This window comes from Eurosta solidaginis, chromosome 3 (assembly GCF_040869045.1).
Source record: "Eurosta solidaginis isolate ZX-2024a chromosome 3, ASM4086904v1, whole genome shotgun sequence".
In the NCBI taxonomy this organism is placed as follows: domain Eukaryota; kingdom Metazoa; phylum Arthropoda; class Insecta; order Diptera; family Tephritidae; genus Eurosta; species Eurosta solidaginis.
The window spans coordinates 60,996,974-61,016,925 of NC_090321.1; the positions used below are offsets into that span (position 1 = coordinate 60,996,974).

General features: G+C 41.2%; 1 protein-coding gene across 1 annotated transcript in view; it reads left to right on the forward strand.

Annotated features, from left to right (window-relative positions):
* The window catches only part of Dek (protein), a 99,828-nt gene that overhangs the window by 25,710 nt on the left and 54,166 nt on the right, over positions 1-19,952 (forward strand). Inside the window, exons 3-7 of the mRNA XM_067771962.1 lie at positions 8,001-8,434; positions 8,491-8,665; positions 8,728-8,846; positions 8,912-9,029; positions 13,518-13,618. Coding sequence (XP_067628063.1) covers positions 8,001-8,434; positions 8,491-8,665; positions 8,728-8,846; positions 8,912-9,029; positions 13,518-13,618 — 947 coding nt within the window. The remainder of the gene's footprint in view (positions 1-8,000; positions 8,435-8,490; positions 8,666-8,727; positions 8,847-8,911; positions 9,030-13,517; positions 13,619-19,952) is intronic.

Genomic DNA, 19,952 nt, shown 5'->3' on the forward strand with positions numbered 1-19,952 from the left:
TCCCTTTCAAAATACTCATTAACACCTTTCATTTGATACCCATATCGTAGAAACAAATTCTAGAGTCACCCCTGGCCCACCTTTATGGCGATATATCGAAAAGGCGTCCACCTATAGAAATAAGGCCCACTCCATTTTAAATAAAATTTAACACCTTTCATTTGATACCCATATCGTACAAACAAATTGTAGAGTCACCCCTGGTCCACCTTTATGACGATATCTCGAAAAGGCGCCCACCTATAGAACTAAGGCCCACTCCCTTTTAAATACTCATTAACGCCTTTCATTTGATACCCATATTGTACAAACGCATTCTAGAGTCACCCCTGGTCCACCTTTATGGCGATATCTCGAAAAGGAGCCCACCTATAGAACTAAGGCTCACGCCCTTTTAAAATACTCATTAACACCTTTCATTTGATACCCATATCGTACAAACGCATTCTAGAGTCACCCCTGTTCCACCTTTATGGCGATATCTCGAAAAGGCGTCCACCTATAGAACTAAGGCCCACTCCCATTTAAATACTCATTAACACCTTTCATTTGATACCCATATCGTACAAACGCATTCTAGAGACACCCCTGTTACACCTTTATGACGATATCTCGAAAAGGCGTCCACCTATAGAACTAAGGCCCACTCCCTTTTAAATACTCATTAACACCTTTCATTTGATACCCATATCGTACAAACAAATTCTAGAGTCACCCCTGGTCCATCTTTATGGCGATATCTCGAAAAGGCGTCCACCTATAGAACTAAGGCCCACTCCCTTTTAAATACTCATTAACACCTTTCATTTGATACCCATATCGTACAAACGCATTCTAGAGTCACCCCTGTTCCACCTTTATGACGATATCTCGAAAAGGCGTTCACCTATAGAACTAAGGCCCCCTCCCTTTTAAATACTCATTAACATCTTTCATTTGATACCCATATCGTACAAACAAATTCTAGAGTCACCCCTGGTCCATCTTTATGGCGATATCTCGAAAAGGCGTCCACCTATAGAACTAAGGCCCACTCCCATTTAAATACTCATTAACACCTTTCATTTGATACCCATATCGTACAAACGCATTCTAGAGACACCCCTGTTACACCTTTATGACGATATCTCGAAAAGGCGTCCACCTATAGAACTAAGGCCCACTCCCTTTTAAATACTCATTAACACCTTTCATTTGATACCCATATCGTACAAACAAATTCTAGAGTCACCCCTGGTCCATCTTTATGGCGATATCTCGAAAAGGCGTCCACCTATAGAACTAAGGCCCACTCCCATTTAAATACTCATTAACACCTTTCATTTGATACCCATATCGTACAAACGCATTCTAGAGACACCCCTGTTACACCTTTATGACGATATCTCGAAAAGGCGTCCACCTATAGAACTAAGGCCCACTCCCTTTTAAATACTCATTAACACCTTTCATTTGATACCCATATCGTACAAACAAATTCTAGAGTCACCCCTGGTCCACCTTTATGGCGATATCTCGAAAAGGCGTCCACCTATAGAACTAAGGCCCACTCCCTTTTAAATACTCATTAACACCTTTCATTTGATACCCATATCGTACAAACAAATTCTAGAGTCACCCCTGTTCCACCTTTATGGCGATATCTCGAAAAGGCGTCCACCTATAGAACTAAGGCCCCTTCCCTTTTAAATACTCATTAACACCTTTCATTTGATACCCATATCGTACAAACGCATTCTAGAGTCACCCCTGTTCCACCTTTATGACGATATCTCGAAAAGGCGTCCACCTATAGAACTAAGGCCCCCTCCCTTTTAAATACTCATTAACATCTTTCATTTGATACCCATATCGTACAAACGCATTCTAGAGTCACCCCTGTTCCACCTTTATGACGATATCTCGAAAAGGCGTCCACCTATAGAACTAAGGCCCCTTCCCTTTTAAATACTCATTAACGTCTTTCATTTGATACCCATATCGTACAAACGAATTCTAGAGTCACCCCTGTTCCACCTTTATGGCGATATCTCGAAATGGCGTCCACCTATAGAACTAAGGCCCACTCCCTTTTAAATACTCATTAACACCTTTCATTTGATACCCATATTGTACAAACGCATTCTAGAGTCACCCCTGTTCCACCTTTATGGCGATATCTCGAAAAGGCGTCCACCTATAGGACTAAGGCCCACTCCCTTTTAAATACTCATTAACACCTTTCATTTGATACCCATATCGTACAAACAAATTCTAGAGTCACCCCTGGTCCACCTTTATGGCGATATCTCGAAAAGGCGCCCACCTATAGAACTAAGGCCCACTCCCTTTTAAATACTCATTAACGCCTTTCATTTGATACCCATATCGTACAAACAAATTCTAGAGTCACCCCTGGTCCACCATTATGGCGATATCTCGAAAAGGCGTCCACCTATAGAACTAAGGCCCACTCCCTTTTAAATACTCATTAACACCTTTCATTTGATACCCATATTGTACAAACGCATTCTAGAGTCACCCCTGTTCCACCTTTATGGCGATATCTCGAAAAGGCGTCCACCTATAGGACTAAGGCCCACTCCCTTTTAAATACTCATTAACACCTTTCATTTGATACCCATATCGTAGAAACAAATTCTAGCGCCACCCCTGGTCCACCTTTATGGCGATATCTCGAAAAGGCGTCCACCTATACCACGAAGGCCCACTCCCTTTTAAAATACTCATTAACACCTTTCATTTGATACCCATATCGTAGAAACAATTTCTAGAGTCACCCCTGGCCCACCTTTATGGCGATATATCGAAAAGGCGTCCACCTATAGAAATAAGGCCCACTCCATTTTAAATACAATTTAACACCTTTCATTTGATACCCATATCGTACAAACAAATTGTAGAGTCACCCCTGGTCCACCTTTATGGCGATATCTCGAAAAGGCGCCCACCTATAGAACTAAGGCCCACTCCCTTTTAAATACTCATTAACGCCTTTCATTTGATACCCATATTGTACAAACGCATTCTAGAGTCACCCCTGTTTCACCTTTATGGCGATATATCGAAAAGGCGTCCACCTATAGGACTAAGGCCCCTTCCCTTTTAAATACTCATTAACACCTTTCATTTGATACCCATATCGTACAAACGCATTCTAGAGTCACCCCTGTTCCACCTTTATGACGATATCTCGAAAAGGCGTCTACCTATATAACTAAGGCCCACTCCCTTTTAAATACTCATTAACGCCTTTCATTTGATACCCATATTGTACAAACGCATTCTAGAGTCACCCCTGTTTCACCTTTATGGCGATATATCGAAAAGGCGTCCACCTATAGAAATAAGGCCCACTCCATTTTAAATACAATTTAACACCTTTCATTTGATACCCATATCGTACAAACAAATTCTAGAGTCACCCCTGGTCCACCTTTATGGCGATATCTCGAAAAGGCGCCCACCTATAGAACTAAGGCCCACTCCCTTTTAAATACTCATTAACGCCTTTCATTTGATACCCATATTGTACAAACGCATTCTAGAGTCACCCCTGTTTCACCTTTATGGCGATATATCGAAAAGGCGTCCACCTATAGGACTAAGGCCCCTTCCCTTTTAAATACTCATTAACACCTTTCATTTGATACCCATATCGTACAAACGCATTCTAGAGTCACCCCTGTTCCACCTTTATGACGATATCTCGAAAAGGCGTCTACCTATAGAACTAAGGCCCACTCCCTTTTAAATACTCATTAACACCTTTCATTTGATACCCATATCGTACAAACAAATTCTAGAGTCACCCCTGGTCCACCTTTATGGCGATATCTCGAAAAGGCGTCCACCTATAGAACTAAGGCCCACTCCCTTTTAAATACTCATTAACACCTTTCATTTGATACCCATATTGTACAAACGCATTCTAGAGTCACCCCTGTTCCACCTTTATGGCGATATCTCGAAAAGGCGTCCACCTATAGGACTAAGGCCCACTCCCTTTTAAATACTCATTAACACCTTTCATTTGATACCCATATCGTAGAAACAAATTCTAGCGCCACCCCTGGTCCACCTTTATGGCGATATCTCGAAAAGGCGTCCACCTATACCACGAAGGCCCACTCCCTTTTAAAATACTCATTAACACCTTTCATTTGATACCCATATCGTAGAAACAAATTCTAGAGTCACCCCTGGCCCACCTTTATGGCGATATATCGAAAAGGCGTCCACCTATAGAAATAAGGCCCACTCCATTTTAAATACAATTTAACACCTTTCATTTGATACCCATATCGTACAAACAAATTGTAGAGTCACCCCTGGTCCACCTTTATGACGATATCTCGAAAAGCGTCCACCTATAGAACTAAGGTCAACGCCCTTTTAAAATATTCATTAACACCTTTCATTTGATACCCATATCGTACAAACAAATTCTAGAGTCACCCCTGGTCCACCTTTATGACGATATCTCGAAAAGGCGTCCACCTATAGAACTAAGGTCAACGCCCTTTTAAAATATTCATTAACACCTTTCATTTGATACTCATATCGTAGAAACAAATCCTAGAGCCACCCCTGGTCCACCTTTATGGCGATATCTCGAAAAGGCGTCCCCTATACCACTAAGGCCCACTCTCTTTTAAAATACTCATTAACACCTTTCATTTGATACCCATATCGTACAAACAAATTCTAGTGTCACCCCTGGTCCACCTTTATGGCGATATCTCGAAAAGGCGCCCACCTATAGAACTAAGGCCCACTCCTCTTTAAATACTCATTAACGCCTTTCATTTGATACCCATATTGTACAAACGCATTCTAGAGTCACCCCTGTTTCACCTTTATGGCGATATCTCGAAAAGGCGTCCACCTATAGAACTAAGGCCCACTCCCTTTTAAATACTCATTAACACCTTTCATTTGATACCCATATCGTACAAACAAATTGTAGAGTCACCCCTGGTCCACATTTATGACGATATCTCGAAAAGGCGTCCACCTATAGAACTAAGGTCCACGCCCTTTTAAAATATTCATTAACACCTTTCATTTGATACCCATATCGTAGAAACAAATTCTAGAGCCACCCCTGGTCCACCTTTATGGCGATATCTCGAAAAGGCGTCCACCTATACCACTAAGACCCACTCCCTTTTAAAATACTCATTAACACCTTTCATTTGATACCCATATCGTACAAACAAATTCTAGAGTCACCCCTGGTCCACCTTTATGACGATATTTCGAAAAGGTGTCCACCTATAGAACTAAGGCCCACTCCCTTTTAAATACTCATTAACACCTTTCATTTGATACCCATATCGTACAAACAAATTCTAGAGTCACCCCTGGTCCACCTTTATGGCGATATCTCGAAAAGGCGTCCACCTGTAGAACTATGGTCCACCTTTATGGCGATATCTCGAAAAGGCGTCCACCTATACCACTAAGACCCACTCCCTTTTAAAATACTCATTAACACCTTTCATTTGATACCCATATCGTACAAACAAATTCTAGAGTCACCCCTGGTCCACCTTTATGACGATATTTCGAAAAGGTGTCCACCTATAGAACTAAGGTCCACGCCCTTTTAAAATATTCACTAACACCTTTCATTTGATACCCATATCGTAGAAACAAATTCTAGAGCCACCCCTGGTCCACCTTTATGGCGATATCTCGAAAAGGCGTCCGCCTATACCACTAAGGCCCACTCCCTTTTAAAATACTCATTAACACCTTTCATTTGATACCCATATCGTACAAACAAATTCTAGAGTCACCCCTGGCCCACCTTTATGGCGATATCCCTAAATGGCGTCCACCTGTAGAACTATGGCCCACTACCTCTTAAAATACTCTTTAATATCTTCAATTTGATACACATGTCATACAGTCACATTCCAGGGTTACCCTAGCTTCACTTTCCTACATAGTGATTTTCGCTTATTTTGTCTCCATAGCTCTCAGCTGAGTATGTAATGTTCGGTTAGACCCGAACTTAGCCTTCCTTACTTGTTCTTCTTGTTTTTGTGGTTTTCTAGTGGTTGTTGTTGGTTGTACATATTACGTTATAGTTGCTGGCGTTGTTTTTCTTGCGAACAATTTAACAAAAGAAAAACTTCTGGAGGAATAAGAAAAAAAAGAGATCGCCGTGGTTAAAATTAAAAAAAAAATTCAAAAAACAAAAAAACAATTATTACACATAAGGTTAAAGGCCTTGAACTCGAATTCGAACCTGGAGCTCTTAATCAAATATGACGATGAAGGCTTTGCAATCTTCGAAATCTATCTACACAGCTATGACAGGTGTCTGCAAATTTTCTTCTATTCTAAATTAAAAAAATAATTTTTCAATAATAACTATCAAAAACTTTTTTTAAAGGACTTGAGCTCAAATACGAACCCAGAGGCATTGAAACTCTTTAGAAAAATCTTCTAAAACGGTTTCGTTATTTATTTTATATTGTGACGAATATAAGCATCACTAAGCTGATACTAAGTAAATAAAGGCACAACAACAAAAAAAGAAGCTGACACTGTAAACAAATCAATCATCAATTTACGCACATACGTACAAGTCAACGAAGAGATATTCACAAACACTTGTAATCATGAACCGAAGTAGTACTCACATATATACACCCATATGGCTACAAACTACAAATATATATGTATATGGCTGGTAACCAAGCATGAAGTTCGCGCAATTACTAGACCTTAGGAGAAATAGGTGAACGAGGAAACCGAGAGTATAAAAGCAGCGCAAGCTGAGGCATGACGGATCAGTTTTGATTTAAGCACGCTATTGGTTGTGAAGTATACGTGTTATTGTGAAGTACTCTCAAAGTAGTCTAATAAAGACCATTTTGCTTTATTGAATATTGGAGTTATTTATTCAACAGTTTAGCGATTCGAACCTAAGCAGAAGGTTTGGAATAAGTGGAATTTCACAAAATTCGTTACAATATTTTTATTTCATGTTAATCTAACCAAATAATGTACAAATATAGTGCAAATAAACAAATTTCATCTTGAACCTGGCCCGTATTACGTGATACGATCCGTGTTCGAAACACATTTTTTAAATCACAATAGCTCTGAAGTGGTGGATCGGATTAATGGCATATGCTAACTAGCGAAAAATAGTACTCGTTAGACCCTTAACTGATTAATAATTTTTAAAAATAGTTTGACATTTGAGTAGTTATCGCTCGAGTGAAAATGGGTTTCAGTCACTGATCGTAGCACGTAATGCGGGCCCTGAATACCTACACACCTGCTTTGTTTTTGTAAATTCTTTTGTTTATCAGTAATAAAAATCTCAAATTTGCTCATGCTGGCTCTTTATTTTCTACAAAACATCAGTGTATACACCCCTTCGTGCACTTGCATGCATAAAAATTGTGTATATTTTCAGAAACTAATTTTTCTATATGTGGGTTATGTCTTTACCCTGACTTGCTGTATGACTCCGCTCATATAAACTCCGTGAGCAAAGATGTTAGCACATCAAAAATCTGGGCCAATTTTGGTCTTTAACAATTCTTTTTAGGATCTTGTCTATGATTTTTATTTACTTAATTTAATTACCACCGTGATGGTAGCGTGCTCCGCCTACCACACCGAATGCCCTGGGTTCATACCCCGGGCAAAGCAACATCAAAATTTTAGAAATAAGGTTTTTCAATTAGAAGAAAATTTTTCTAAGCGGGGTCGCCCCTCGGCAGTGTCTGGCAAGCGCTCCGAGTGTATTTCTGCCATGAAAAGCTCTCAGTGAAAACTCATCTGCCTCGCAGATGCCGTTCGGAGTCGGCATAAAACAAGTAGGTCCCGTCCCGCCAATTTGTAGGAAAAATTAAAAAGAACCACAACGCAAATTGGAAGAGAATCTCGGCTTAAAATCTCTTCGGAGATTATGGCGCCTTCCATTTATTTATTTTATTTTAATTACGTTTTTAACTTTTTTTGTTCACCAGACAAAAAATCCAATGATAAATCCACACCTGATTCAGGCGATGGTAAAAAGATTGCTCAAAAAGATAAACTTACTGATGTTAAGGAAGATGATGATGACTCCAGGGAAGACGGTGATGTGACAGATGGCGATGAAAAGAAGACTGACGTCAAAGAAAATAATGGTACAGTAGCAGGTGCTGCCGGCGGCGCCAACACCGCCGCTGATAAAAAGAAATCAGTCAAGGATCAAGGCAAAGAGAAAAATGACAAGAAAGCCGACAAAAACAAAGATGGTGGTAAAGACAAAGAAGACGGAGATGATGATGATGCCGCAAAGGAAAAAAATAAAGAAGTTGCTGAGGATGATGAAAATGTGGTGGCATTAGCAGAAATAGATAGAATCAATGATAATATTAATAAAACTCGTGTTGATGGCCTGCAGACATTGCATGAGGTATTAAAATTGCAATACAAAAGCAATGCAACAAATATTTAAATTTTTTGTTCCAGCTTTGCTTTGGTTCTGTGGGTAAATATAATGTGGTTAAAAAGAATTTACGTTCATTTGCCGGTTTCGAGTTTGAGAAAGATTCCAGCGAATATAAGAAAAAGTTTGATGCTATCAAGAAGACCGATGCAAAGGCATTAAAGGGTATTTGTGATATTTTGGCATTGGAGCGCAAAGGTATAAATGTTCAACTATGTAGTGAAAACATTTAAACCTCAACTCTTCATTTATCCTTGCAGGCACAAGAGATGATATAGCAAATCGTGTGCTTAAATTTCTTATGGAACCAGATGAATCGTTGTGCGTTGATGAAGCCGCTGAAGGTGAAGAAGAGGATATAGAGGAGGAGGAGGAAGAGGTAACATATTAAAAGCGTTTATTTCTTAACTCTATTTACCTAATTTGACCGTTTAAATGTTCCAGCCTGTTGAGGAAGAGGACGAAGAGGTCAGCGCTGAAGAGGATCGCAAGCGCAAGCCAAGTCGCGCTCCCGCACGAAATTCATCAAGTGGGCGCCCCAGACGTGCAACTGCTGGCAAAAGTAAGTATATACATTAGGGTTGGTCAAATTTGTTGTTGAATAGGCACTTCCAGTTTCTGAATCTATGGGTGGGTAATATTGTCCATGGGACCGTAGGTCTAAAATGAATTTCGAGCCTCCCTAATTTTGTTAGAAAATTTTATATCCCAATCCGAATAGCGACTCACAAATAAAATACATGAAAATAAATGTCAAATTTGGATTCGGATTGGTTTATAAAATTTTCTAACAAAATTAGAGAGGCTCGAAATTCATTTCAGATCTATGGTCACATGCACGATATTACTCAGTATGACCCATAGATTCAGAAACGGGATGTGGACCTGAAGTTTTTTCCCCATATTTCCCATACAATTTGACCCGCTCTAATATACATATATGGGCAAATGCACTAAACCTTTAACTTTTTGGAAACTACATGCTTTAACTTTTTGGTCGTACACACATGAAAAGATAATACCCTGCAAAAATCGTTGGATCATGTGGTCCACTTGTGTGATACTGGAGTACATACCATTATACTCCACTGTAATGCAGCAATGGACCAACTCATGTTTCTACACGAATATATTGTAAGCCGATCATTGCTCGTTTTTAAAGATTGTAATCGCTACACGATGTTTATTGGACTGTGGGTGCTCCATGGATTACTCTGATGTAATGCGGAGCTGGAGTATATGGTCCAGTCCTAGGACATCGCAATGTTAGTTGTACCATATTTTTTGTATGAATTGTGGTTAATTTGGGAGCACTCGCTTGGTCCATAGCGAGTACTCCATACATGCATGCATAGAGTACTCGCGATTTTTGCAGGGTAATACATGTTACATGCTAGAGGTTTACGCCGATCGCTTTATCGGCGGCGGCGGCGTAGACGGCGCGCAGGCGTACGCCGGTGTTCTTACTTTAAAAAGCTTGATTTTTCTATTTAAAAAAATAATGTTTAGGAAAGGTTTTGTTTGTATGTATTTAAGGAAATCAACGTGTTGGCCATTTCGGAAAGATCCGGGGTTTTTGCCTCAAGATCTCGCAGACCGTTCAAAAATTTTCAGGAGTAGCTCCTTGCGGAGGGATTGCCCCTCGTTCACTTACTCCATAGAGGCTTCGAACCTAACCCCGGTCTTTGGAATTGGTACTGCTGCGTCTGCTGAAAAGTGAAGAGATACATAAAATAGCCACATTGAAGCTTGAAGTTTTAATGTGGCCACATAAATCGTTCCCGAGATGGTCGGGCTAGCACCTTAATGGTGCTGTGGTACCGGATCTTTATCCGGCAAAGGACCATCACATCGATAACACTCCCCAAAGCCTTCCGGGAGCAACCTTATCGCTACAACAACAACAACAACACAACCCTCACACCATATGCCAGTACAGAAGCTATAGGACTGCGACTTCGAACTCATACCTTCAACGACTTCACTTTCCTAGAAGCTCTAGGTGTAGCCCCGAAGACTTTCCAACGGATGCTTTTGTCGCGCTATGCTGCCGAGCTACACCAGAGAAACGCCATGTAACGTTAGGGAGTGACTATTCGGCCAAGGATGCCGCCTTCGAAATCATAAGCAATCTAAGTGGAAGTCATTGCCTAATGGGTGAAAATCGTAGCATCCTCGGCGCATCTGCATGATTAAAATTTTACAAGAACCCTGGATAAAATTTTTAAAATGTAGACCAAAGTTTGCAGACGTTTGTGTTCACAACATTGATTTCAATAGTCTTCCTTAAATCAAAACGATATTTTAGAGTGAGAGTCGACCGATTTTAAGTTGAAAGATGTTTACTGCTGTTTTCCGGCCTTATGATATAAAAGCTCATTATGGATGACCGCGTAGCTTCAGTTTTCAAACTAGTTCGAATGTCCACTACGTTAGGGTACTAGCACACACGGTCTTTAGTTCGACTGTCTTCGGAAAGCTTTTGCTTCACCACTTTGAGTGTTCTTGCGAAGAACAAAGCCTCACCTGGTAAATATATGTGCCTACGTATTCACATTTGTAAAAGGAGCCGTAACGTGTAGTTGATATTTAAACTTGGTTGATAGGCAGTGTTGCCAGGTGATAAAAAAAAGAAGCTAGATTGGCAAAAAAAAAAGGTTAGAAAAAGCTAAATTTAGAAAAAAAGACGCTAAAAAAAGGTCAGAAATTTTTTTGGTTAATTCATAAAATTTTTTTTTATATTTTAGTTTACACATTTGTAAATAAAAGCTTATAAACATAACTTAAACATAACTTCTTGTTTCAAAACATATCAGGCACATTTTCCTTGACTAGCACATGGAATTACTTTAAATGAGTGCATATGTGTATATACACAAAAAAAAATATTACAAACTAATTATTTATATAAAATATTCCCCGTCTGAAAAATCAGAAGAGCTTAAGTCTGCGTATAAAGTTTGGCTATTTACCATAGATATGAGATCATCGGTAATTTCAAATCATTACAACATTTAGATAAGCGTTTTAACGAGCATCTAATATTAAGCAGCGCATTAAGCATTTTAATTTTTAGTTTGTTCCTTAATTCAGTTTTCAGAATTTTCATGCCACTAAAAATTCTTTGAACCTCCGCGTTACTGAGTGGTAATACTAAAAAACTAAATATGAATTCGACAAGTTCTAAAAAAGGTGGTTCGTTTAATCCATTTTTATGTTCTCGGACTTCCTACCATATTCCACGGTAGAGTGTACATTTTTCCATTGTATAGTTATAATTTTTCGCCACTGCAGCTCTATTAATGCTATTTGACTTGAAGAATAACTATAATTCTCTTTTTCAAAGTAAGAAAATACATCTGGCTTTGAAACTTTCAACGAATTTTCAGCAGAAAAAGAATTAATCTTTTGTAGAGAACTCATATTTTAGGTATTATGTGTTCACAGGAACTATTGAAATTATTTTATTTAAAAAAAAAAAAAATACATTCGGATTAAAAAAGGCTAGAAAAAAGTCACGAAGCTAAACCCAAAATTTCGAGGCTAAAGGTAAAAACAAAAGGCTAAATCTAGCCACGAAAAGGCTAACCTGGCAACACTGTTGATAGGCTGTAACCAATGTAATTCACTCCAAGGGACTAGTTTTGGATAGGGCCGCCAACTTTAGGAAATGTGAAACCGGGAGGCTTGGGTGTTGAAGGATGAAGTGTGAAAATCAAAATTAAATTTTCAGACGCTATTGTATAATTTCGAAAATAAACAACAGCTGTTTGAATGTAAGCCCAAGCGATTTTTCAAACCCTTCTCATACATACATATATCCTCAACTTAAGTATGAAGTAAGAATCATTTCAATGAACTGTTTATGCCCCTAGAACCTACTAAAGGATTTTGCATCACTGATTTCGATTATTCTTTCAGCCAATCGCAATATAATATTTAAAAAAAAATTGGCACCTTTTTTGAGTATTTTGGTTTTTTTTACAACTTGAGGACAATTTGAAACGCCTTGGGTCATTTTATTTGAATTCATTGTTCATTATTAATTTTTTGAAAAAAAAATATGCAAAGTGAGCATATAAATTTATTATATGATCATATGTATTTAATTAACGAGCTTTGCTCATAATGCTTTATACAATGGTTTTTGTAATTGATATTAGAGAAAAATTGTAAGTTTACAAACGGCGATGGTTACTAGGACATGTTTCTGAATTTCACTTCTTCATCAGCTAGCTTTTCGGGAGCTGAGCGTTGAACTCGAATCTCCAACATTCACATCAGCGCAAGCCATATGAATGTTCCGTTGTTCGCTGTACAATTGGCCTCTAAGAGTTGCCTTTTTGTATATATTCCTTTTGATTAAATTTATTATATAATTTTTCCTTTAGTGTTTTGTTTTAATAACTTGGTGAATTGGGTGATGGAAAGTCCGTGTTAAGCTGACATCGAAAACGCCTTTTTTTTTAAATAACTTTTGAACATTTAGAACGAGTTAAATTTCGCAATTAGTTTCTTATAACTGGCAGTTATGAGCATCCGTTGATACCACTTTCGACCATATCCGACCAATTTTCGACATGAACAATAAATGGCATAAGCAGTCTTAAACGAGTAGAAAATATAGTACCGCGCCGGACGCCACCACCGCCGCCGCCGCGCCGATATTTTTGACTTTCGGCGGCGGCGTCCGAAAAACTACCCTAATCGGCGGCGGCGGCGGCGTTTATCGGCGGCGTATATCTCTATTACATGCGGGGTTCCAGGGGGAGGAACTGAGGGAAATTTTAATTTTTCTTGCTTGGTTTAGTATTTTACGTTATCACTATATATATTTAAAAAAAATGTATTATAAAATGTGTTATAAAAATTTCTTCTCTTAATTTTTCGGAGTATTTCTTCATAATTTGTTGGAGTATTTCTTCAAAGATAATGATAAGGCTAAATAGAAATAATATGAAAGGACTCATAATTTAATAACATTTTTAAAGGTTTCGTGGATTTCGCTGTATAATTTAGAAACTAATTTTAAAAATATTTATTTTTCTAGAAATGTCCGCCTATGTCGATTTCTCCAGTTCGGATGAAGGTGAACGTAATGCAGCGCCGGCCAAACGTAAACGACACGATGACTCAGAATCGGGTTCAGATGTAAGTTGCAAGCAATTTTTTTTTTTGTTTTAATTGAGTGGAATACCACCCTATTCCGGCTGTCAGTTCGAGAACGCTCTATCTCAGAATATTTTTGAAAAACCTCATACACACAATTAACCAAGTCATTAGTTTTGTAGACCTTGGGGTTACGATGGACCCTAAACTCGACTTTAAATTGCACATAGAAGGTTGCGTGAACAGAGCCAAAGGGACTTTGGCGTTCGTCAAACGATGGTCTAAAGAATTCGATGATCCATATATTACTAAAACTCTCTTTATATCTGTAGTGACTACCCAAATCGAACCCTGCCGCAATATTTGGCAACATCATAGAACAGCTGAGTTTTAGCAACTACAGCCAACGTCTAGTAATACTTTGAATTTCAACTCATAATTTAGTTCTGGACTTTCCCTTTTAAGATAAGACATTGTTCTTCTTAGTTTTAGTTTTAGTTTTATTTGAGTTAATAAATATAGAATAAAAAAACATAATATTCTATAAGTGGTGACCCCGACGACAACAGAATAGTACAACCAAATATTTTACGGTCGTTGCCGAAATTGGTTCAGCTGTACTGGCACATGTCAGCGACATTATTTTCTCGCCACCCATTGCAAACCAAGTGACGATGTAACAGCAGCCATTTCAGAGTTAGCGGATAGGCTAGATCGTTTAGCGAAGCGGGAGGTAACTTATAAACAGCAACGGATCGGAGCGCCTCGGCAACAAGCACGGCCGACCAGCTCACGCAGTGAGGACACACGGGATACAAACCGCGATATCTGTTAGTATCATCATATTTTCGGCAAGAACCCAACACGGTTTCGGCCACCATGCGCTTTCACACCAAAGCTTTCGGAAAACTGGTCAGCCCTCCGTACAAAGCAGCTATGTAGGAGGAGGATATGAACGCCAGCCGCCTTTAAATTTGAGACAAAACGTCTTCAATGAAATTTCTCATCGAGACGGGCGCCGAAGTTTCGGTTGTACCCAAACGTCACGGTGAGAGTATGCAACCAAACGCAATGAAACTGGTTGCTGCGAACAATACTACAATTAATACATTCGGCAAACGACAGATAACATTAGATCTCGGCCTACGACGGCCATTTAAGTGGTGTTTCATAATCGCCGACGTTGCGCATCCTATAATAGGTGCCGAATTCCTAAGACACTACGACGTGTTGGTGGATTTAAAAAACAAAGCAAAGAATCGATAACGCATACGCATACGCAAGCGCAATTGCAAACACAAACCAAGGAATTATTTCCAAACAACCAACATAATTTTTTACGAGAACTATGACGGCATTTCAATGTCGTTCGACCAATGCAAACGTCACAGCATGGTCAGCCGCCGGTATTTGTTCCCAAGGATCTGCGCTTTTGTAGCCATGTTTTTCTACGCGACGATACAATTAAAAAGCCGTTGAAAGCACCTTACGACGGACCATACCTGGTTTTTAACAGATACCCCAAGACATACACGATAATGATTTGTTCGAGGCTGGTAACCGTACCCATCGATAGACTTAAGCCAGCTTCTTTCCCAAGAGATGAATTAGCAGCAATAACACAAGCCACAAGTATTGATGCCAGCACATCGACGGATTTTCTGGAAAGGGGGTGGTGTAGTGACTACCCAAATCCCTGCCGCAATATGTGGCAACATCATAGAACAGCTGTGTTTTAGCAACTACAGCCAACGTCTAGTAATACTTTGAATTTCAACGCATAATTTAATTTGGGACTTTCCCTTTTCAGATAAGACATGGTTCTTCTTAGTTTTAGTTTTATTTGAGTTAATAAATATAAAATAAATAAACATATTATCCTATATATCTTTGGTGCGGCCAATATTAGAATACGCTTCGATAATCTGGAACCCTCGTTACCAGACGCACTGTGACTAATTAGAGTCGGTGCAAAAGCAATTCCTAATTTTTGCGCTAAGGGACTTACGATGGGACCCCTCAAGGATTCTTCCTCCCTACTCCTGTCGTTTAAAACTTATTCAGCTCCCTACGTTACGGAGTTATAGGGAGATGGTAGGTGTGTTACTTGTAGGGAGATGGTAGGTGTGTTATTTGTAGTAAAACGTAAAACGCTCGGTTAAATTTTATTTAATGTTCCCTTTCGATCATATGGACATTTTCAACCGCTTCATATAAGCACATGCAGATCGAATTTTGAAATGCACGAACCTCTTCGTTGTCTGTGTACTTACTTCAATAAGCACTACAAAAACATTGATACGTGTGACTCACTCTACGTAATAAAAAAATATCTGCTGACTACCTTAAATACGCAATGATTTGGGTGGGTGGCTTGGAATCACGTCCTTTCCAACCTCCCACTCTTATCACCAGCTCCAGTAACTTTGGGCGGGTGGCTTGGAATAACGTACTTTCCAACCTCCCACGCATCGCAGCCCTACTTGTTATGTGTCAAATATACATCAGCTGCTCGAAATCACGTCCATTCCGACAGCACTAATAATCAATTCCCGTTGCTCGGCATCACAGTCCATTCCGACAACTGATTTAATAATGTATATATGTACATATTTTATAATATAATTTTGTTCAATTTGTATGCTTCTGTTGTTGTTGTTGTTGTAGCAATGCTCGCCCACCTAATAGCCGCGACCGATCACAAATTGTCATCAATATCCTCTAACGGGAGTCCAAGGAAACTTGCCGTTTCAACAGGGGTGGACCATAAGGAAAGGGGTGTTAGAGGCGTTGGTTCCACATTACAATTAAAGAGATAGTTGGTGTCATGTGGGGACACATTGCAAGCAGGGCATACATTTTGTATGTCGGGGTTGATTCTGGATAGGTAAGAGTTTAACCTGTTACAGTATCCAGAACGAAGTTGAGCAAGAGTGACACGCGTTTCCCTGGGGAGTATGCGTTCCTCTTCTGCGAGTTCTGGATATTTTTCTTCAAGTACTGGATTCACCGGGCAATTCCCGACATAAAGGTCCGACGCCTGTCTATGGAGTTCACCAAGGACCTGCTTGTGTTTTTCCGCTTCATACGGCTGGGTTCTCAGGTGCCGTATTTCCTCAAAATGCTTACGGAGATGACTCCTAAGGCCCCTAGGCGGTGCTGGTTCGTCAATCAGATGTCTGTTGGGATGCCCAGGTTTCTGGGTATTCAACAGAAACTGTTTGGTCAGCATCTCATTTCTCTCCCTGATGGGGAGTATTCTCGCCTCATTATGCAGATGGTGTTCTGGGGACATAAGAAGACAGCCCGTGGCGATTCTGAGAGCAGTATTTTGGCAGGCCTGTAGTTTCTTCCAGTGGGTGGTTTTTAGGCTTGGCGACCATATGGGTGACGCGTAGCACGTAATCGGCTGGCTAATTGCTTTGTATGTGGTCAAGAGCGTTTCTTTATCTTTTCCCCAGGTACTGCCAGCAAGGGATTTGAGGATTTTATTACGGCTCTGAATTCTTGGAACAATTGCGGTTGCATGCGCACCAAAATGTAGATCCTGATCAAACGTCACACCCAAGATTTTGGGGTGTAGGACAGTCGGTAGCGTAGTGCCATCGACGTGGATGTTCAATATGGTCGACATTTGGGGCGTCCATGTTGTAAATAAGGTCGCGGAAGATTTAGTCGGTGACAATGCCAGGTTTCGCGAGGCGAAAAAACTGGAGAGATCAGGGAGATAGCCGTTTATTTTATTGCATAGCTCATCGATCTTTGGGCCTGGGCCTGTGGCCATTATTGTGCAGTCATCGGCGTAGGAAACGATTGTGACTCCTTCCGGTGGTGAAGGTAGCTTAGATATGTAGAAATTAAACAAAAGCGGGGATAGGACACCACCCTGTGGCACCCCTTGTTTAATTCTCCTTTGTTTTGATGTTTCGTTTCTGAATTGCACCGATGCCTGCCGACCACCCAGATAATTTGTGGTCCACCTTTTAAGACATGGGGGAAGGGTGGACCCTTCCAGGTCTTGCAGTAACGAGCCATGGTTGACCGTATCAAAAGCTTTTGATAGGTCTAACGCTACGAGTACTGTTCTATGGTGGGGATATTGATTCAAACCGCAATTTATCTGGGTGCTAATGACATTTAGCGCGGAGGTAGTGCTATGGAGTTTTCTGAAGCCATGCTGATGAGGGGCTAGCTGCAAATGTGCTTGGAAATAAGGGAGCAAAATGGCTTCAAGCGTCTTTGCCACTGGCGATAGGAGAGATATCGGACGATATGACTCACCTACGTTAGCTGGTTTCCCAGGCTTTAGTAGCGGGACCACCTTGGCCATTTTCCATTTCTCGGGTATGACAAAGGTGGAAAGAGACAGGTTGAAGACATGCGCTAAATATTTGAAACCCTCTTTTCCTAGGTTTTTAAGCATCGGCATGGCTATGCCGTCTGGGCCCACTGCTTTGGATGGTTTAGCGCGACCAATGGCGTCTTCAACCTCTCTAGCGGTGATGGTAATTGGTGACGCGCTGAGTTTGTGTTTATGTGCGTGTCTATTGGCTCTCCGTCTATCTTTGTCGACCGTAGGATGCATTATATATTGTCGGCAGAAAGCGCTCGCGCATTTTTTCGCATCCGACAGCACCTTATCGCCAAAGGCGATGGAAACTTTGTCTTTGTGCTTAGTCGGATTCGATAGGGACTTTACGGTGGACCAAAGTTTACCTACACCGGTAGAGAGGTTACAACCTCTTAGGTGCTCTTCCCATTTCGCCCGCTTGTGTTCGTCCACAAGCAATCTGATGCGTTGGTTTATATCCCTTATTTGGGGGTCGCCTGGATCAAGCTGTCTTATAAGGTCGCGTTCCCTCGCTAAGCTCGCGGCCTCCGCCGGGAAGTGGGGCCGGATTTCGAGAATTCTCCCGGCAGGAATGAAATGTGCCGAGGCGGATTCAATGACCTTACGGAAGGCACGCTCCCCTTGGCGGGCATCAGTCGGGATAGGGAGGGCAGCAAAGCTGCTGTCTGTTGCAGATTTATATTCTTCCCACTTTCCTTTTTTGAAGTTTATGAAAGTGCGTTTTTCGGTGACGATGAAGTCGGCGGTACGCTCGAACGAAATAAGTATGGGCAGGTGGTCGGATGCCAATGTTACCATCGGCTGCCAGTTGACGCAGTTTACGAGTTCTGCGCTCACGATTGAGATATCTGGCGAGCTATGACAGCTTCCTACCATACGTGTGGGGGCGTCTCTGTTTATTGTGCAGAACGTCGTTTCGTCTATTTGATCCGCCAACATCTCACCCCTACTGTCCGCCCGCAAGTTTGAATGCCATAGGTCGTGATGGGCATTGAAATCGCCTAAGATAATGCGATTGTTGCCAGTGAGTAAGGCCTCGATATTAGGGTGGTATCCACCGGGGCAACAGGTGACAGGAGGGATGTAGATGTTGATGATTTCTAGATTTGCATCGCATGACCGGACAGATAGGCCTTGACGTTCTAAGACATTGTCACTGCGGTCGATGCCAGGATCAAATATATGATATTGCACAGAGTGGTGTATAATAAACGCGAGGCCGCCTCCATTTCCGCTCTCGCGGTCTTTCCTGTGGACATTATAACCAGAGCAGGCCTGCAATGCAGATCTTGCTGTGAGTTTAGTCTCTTGAATCGCAGCAATGCGGATGTTGTGCCGCTTCATGAAATCGACTATCTCCGTAATCTTCCCAGTTAGTCCATTACAGTTGAACTGCAGAATTCTGAAGTGCATGAGGGGTGACGCCGCCACTCTAGGGGTAAGTGAGGGGTGACTACGCCTAGGTTGTGGAAGGCCAGGACGCAATTGCTGTTGTGGCCTTGGGACTGGGCGCCCTTGGGCAAGCATTGGGGTACCCGGATGATTTGGGTTTGCGACCTGGCAACATAGCGCGATGAAACCCGTTGAGGGGTTGCCGTCGCGGAGACCAGAACATCTAGGAAAGTGGCACCACCCAAGGCAGGAGCTGCATTGAGCGGAAGTCGCAAACCTATATATTCTGTGCTGGCAGACGGTGCAAACGGAGGCAGGGACTAAGAGTCTGTTTCCCTGACCTGCACGATTGCTGCCAGAAAAGAGGGGGGGAGAAGAAGACGGGGGCAGGGGCTGATGCTCAGCATTGCTACCAGCTCTACTACGAAGGTAGTAGTTATGAGTGGTATCAGCTGTTTGAGTTGTTGGCGCCGTGGGGCGCGAGCAGCAGCGGATACTTGTGGCTTGCTGAGCAGCGAAGCTGCTGGAAGGTAGTGGGGATACGCTTAGGCGTAGACTACGGGACGCCCTTGGGCGTGAGCAGCAAGGAGCCACAAAAGATTTATAAAAGTTATTTGGACGTCGGGTTTTGGG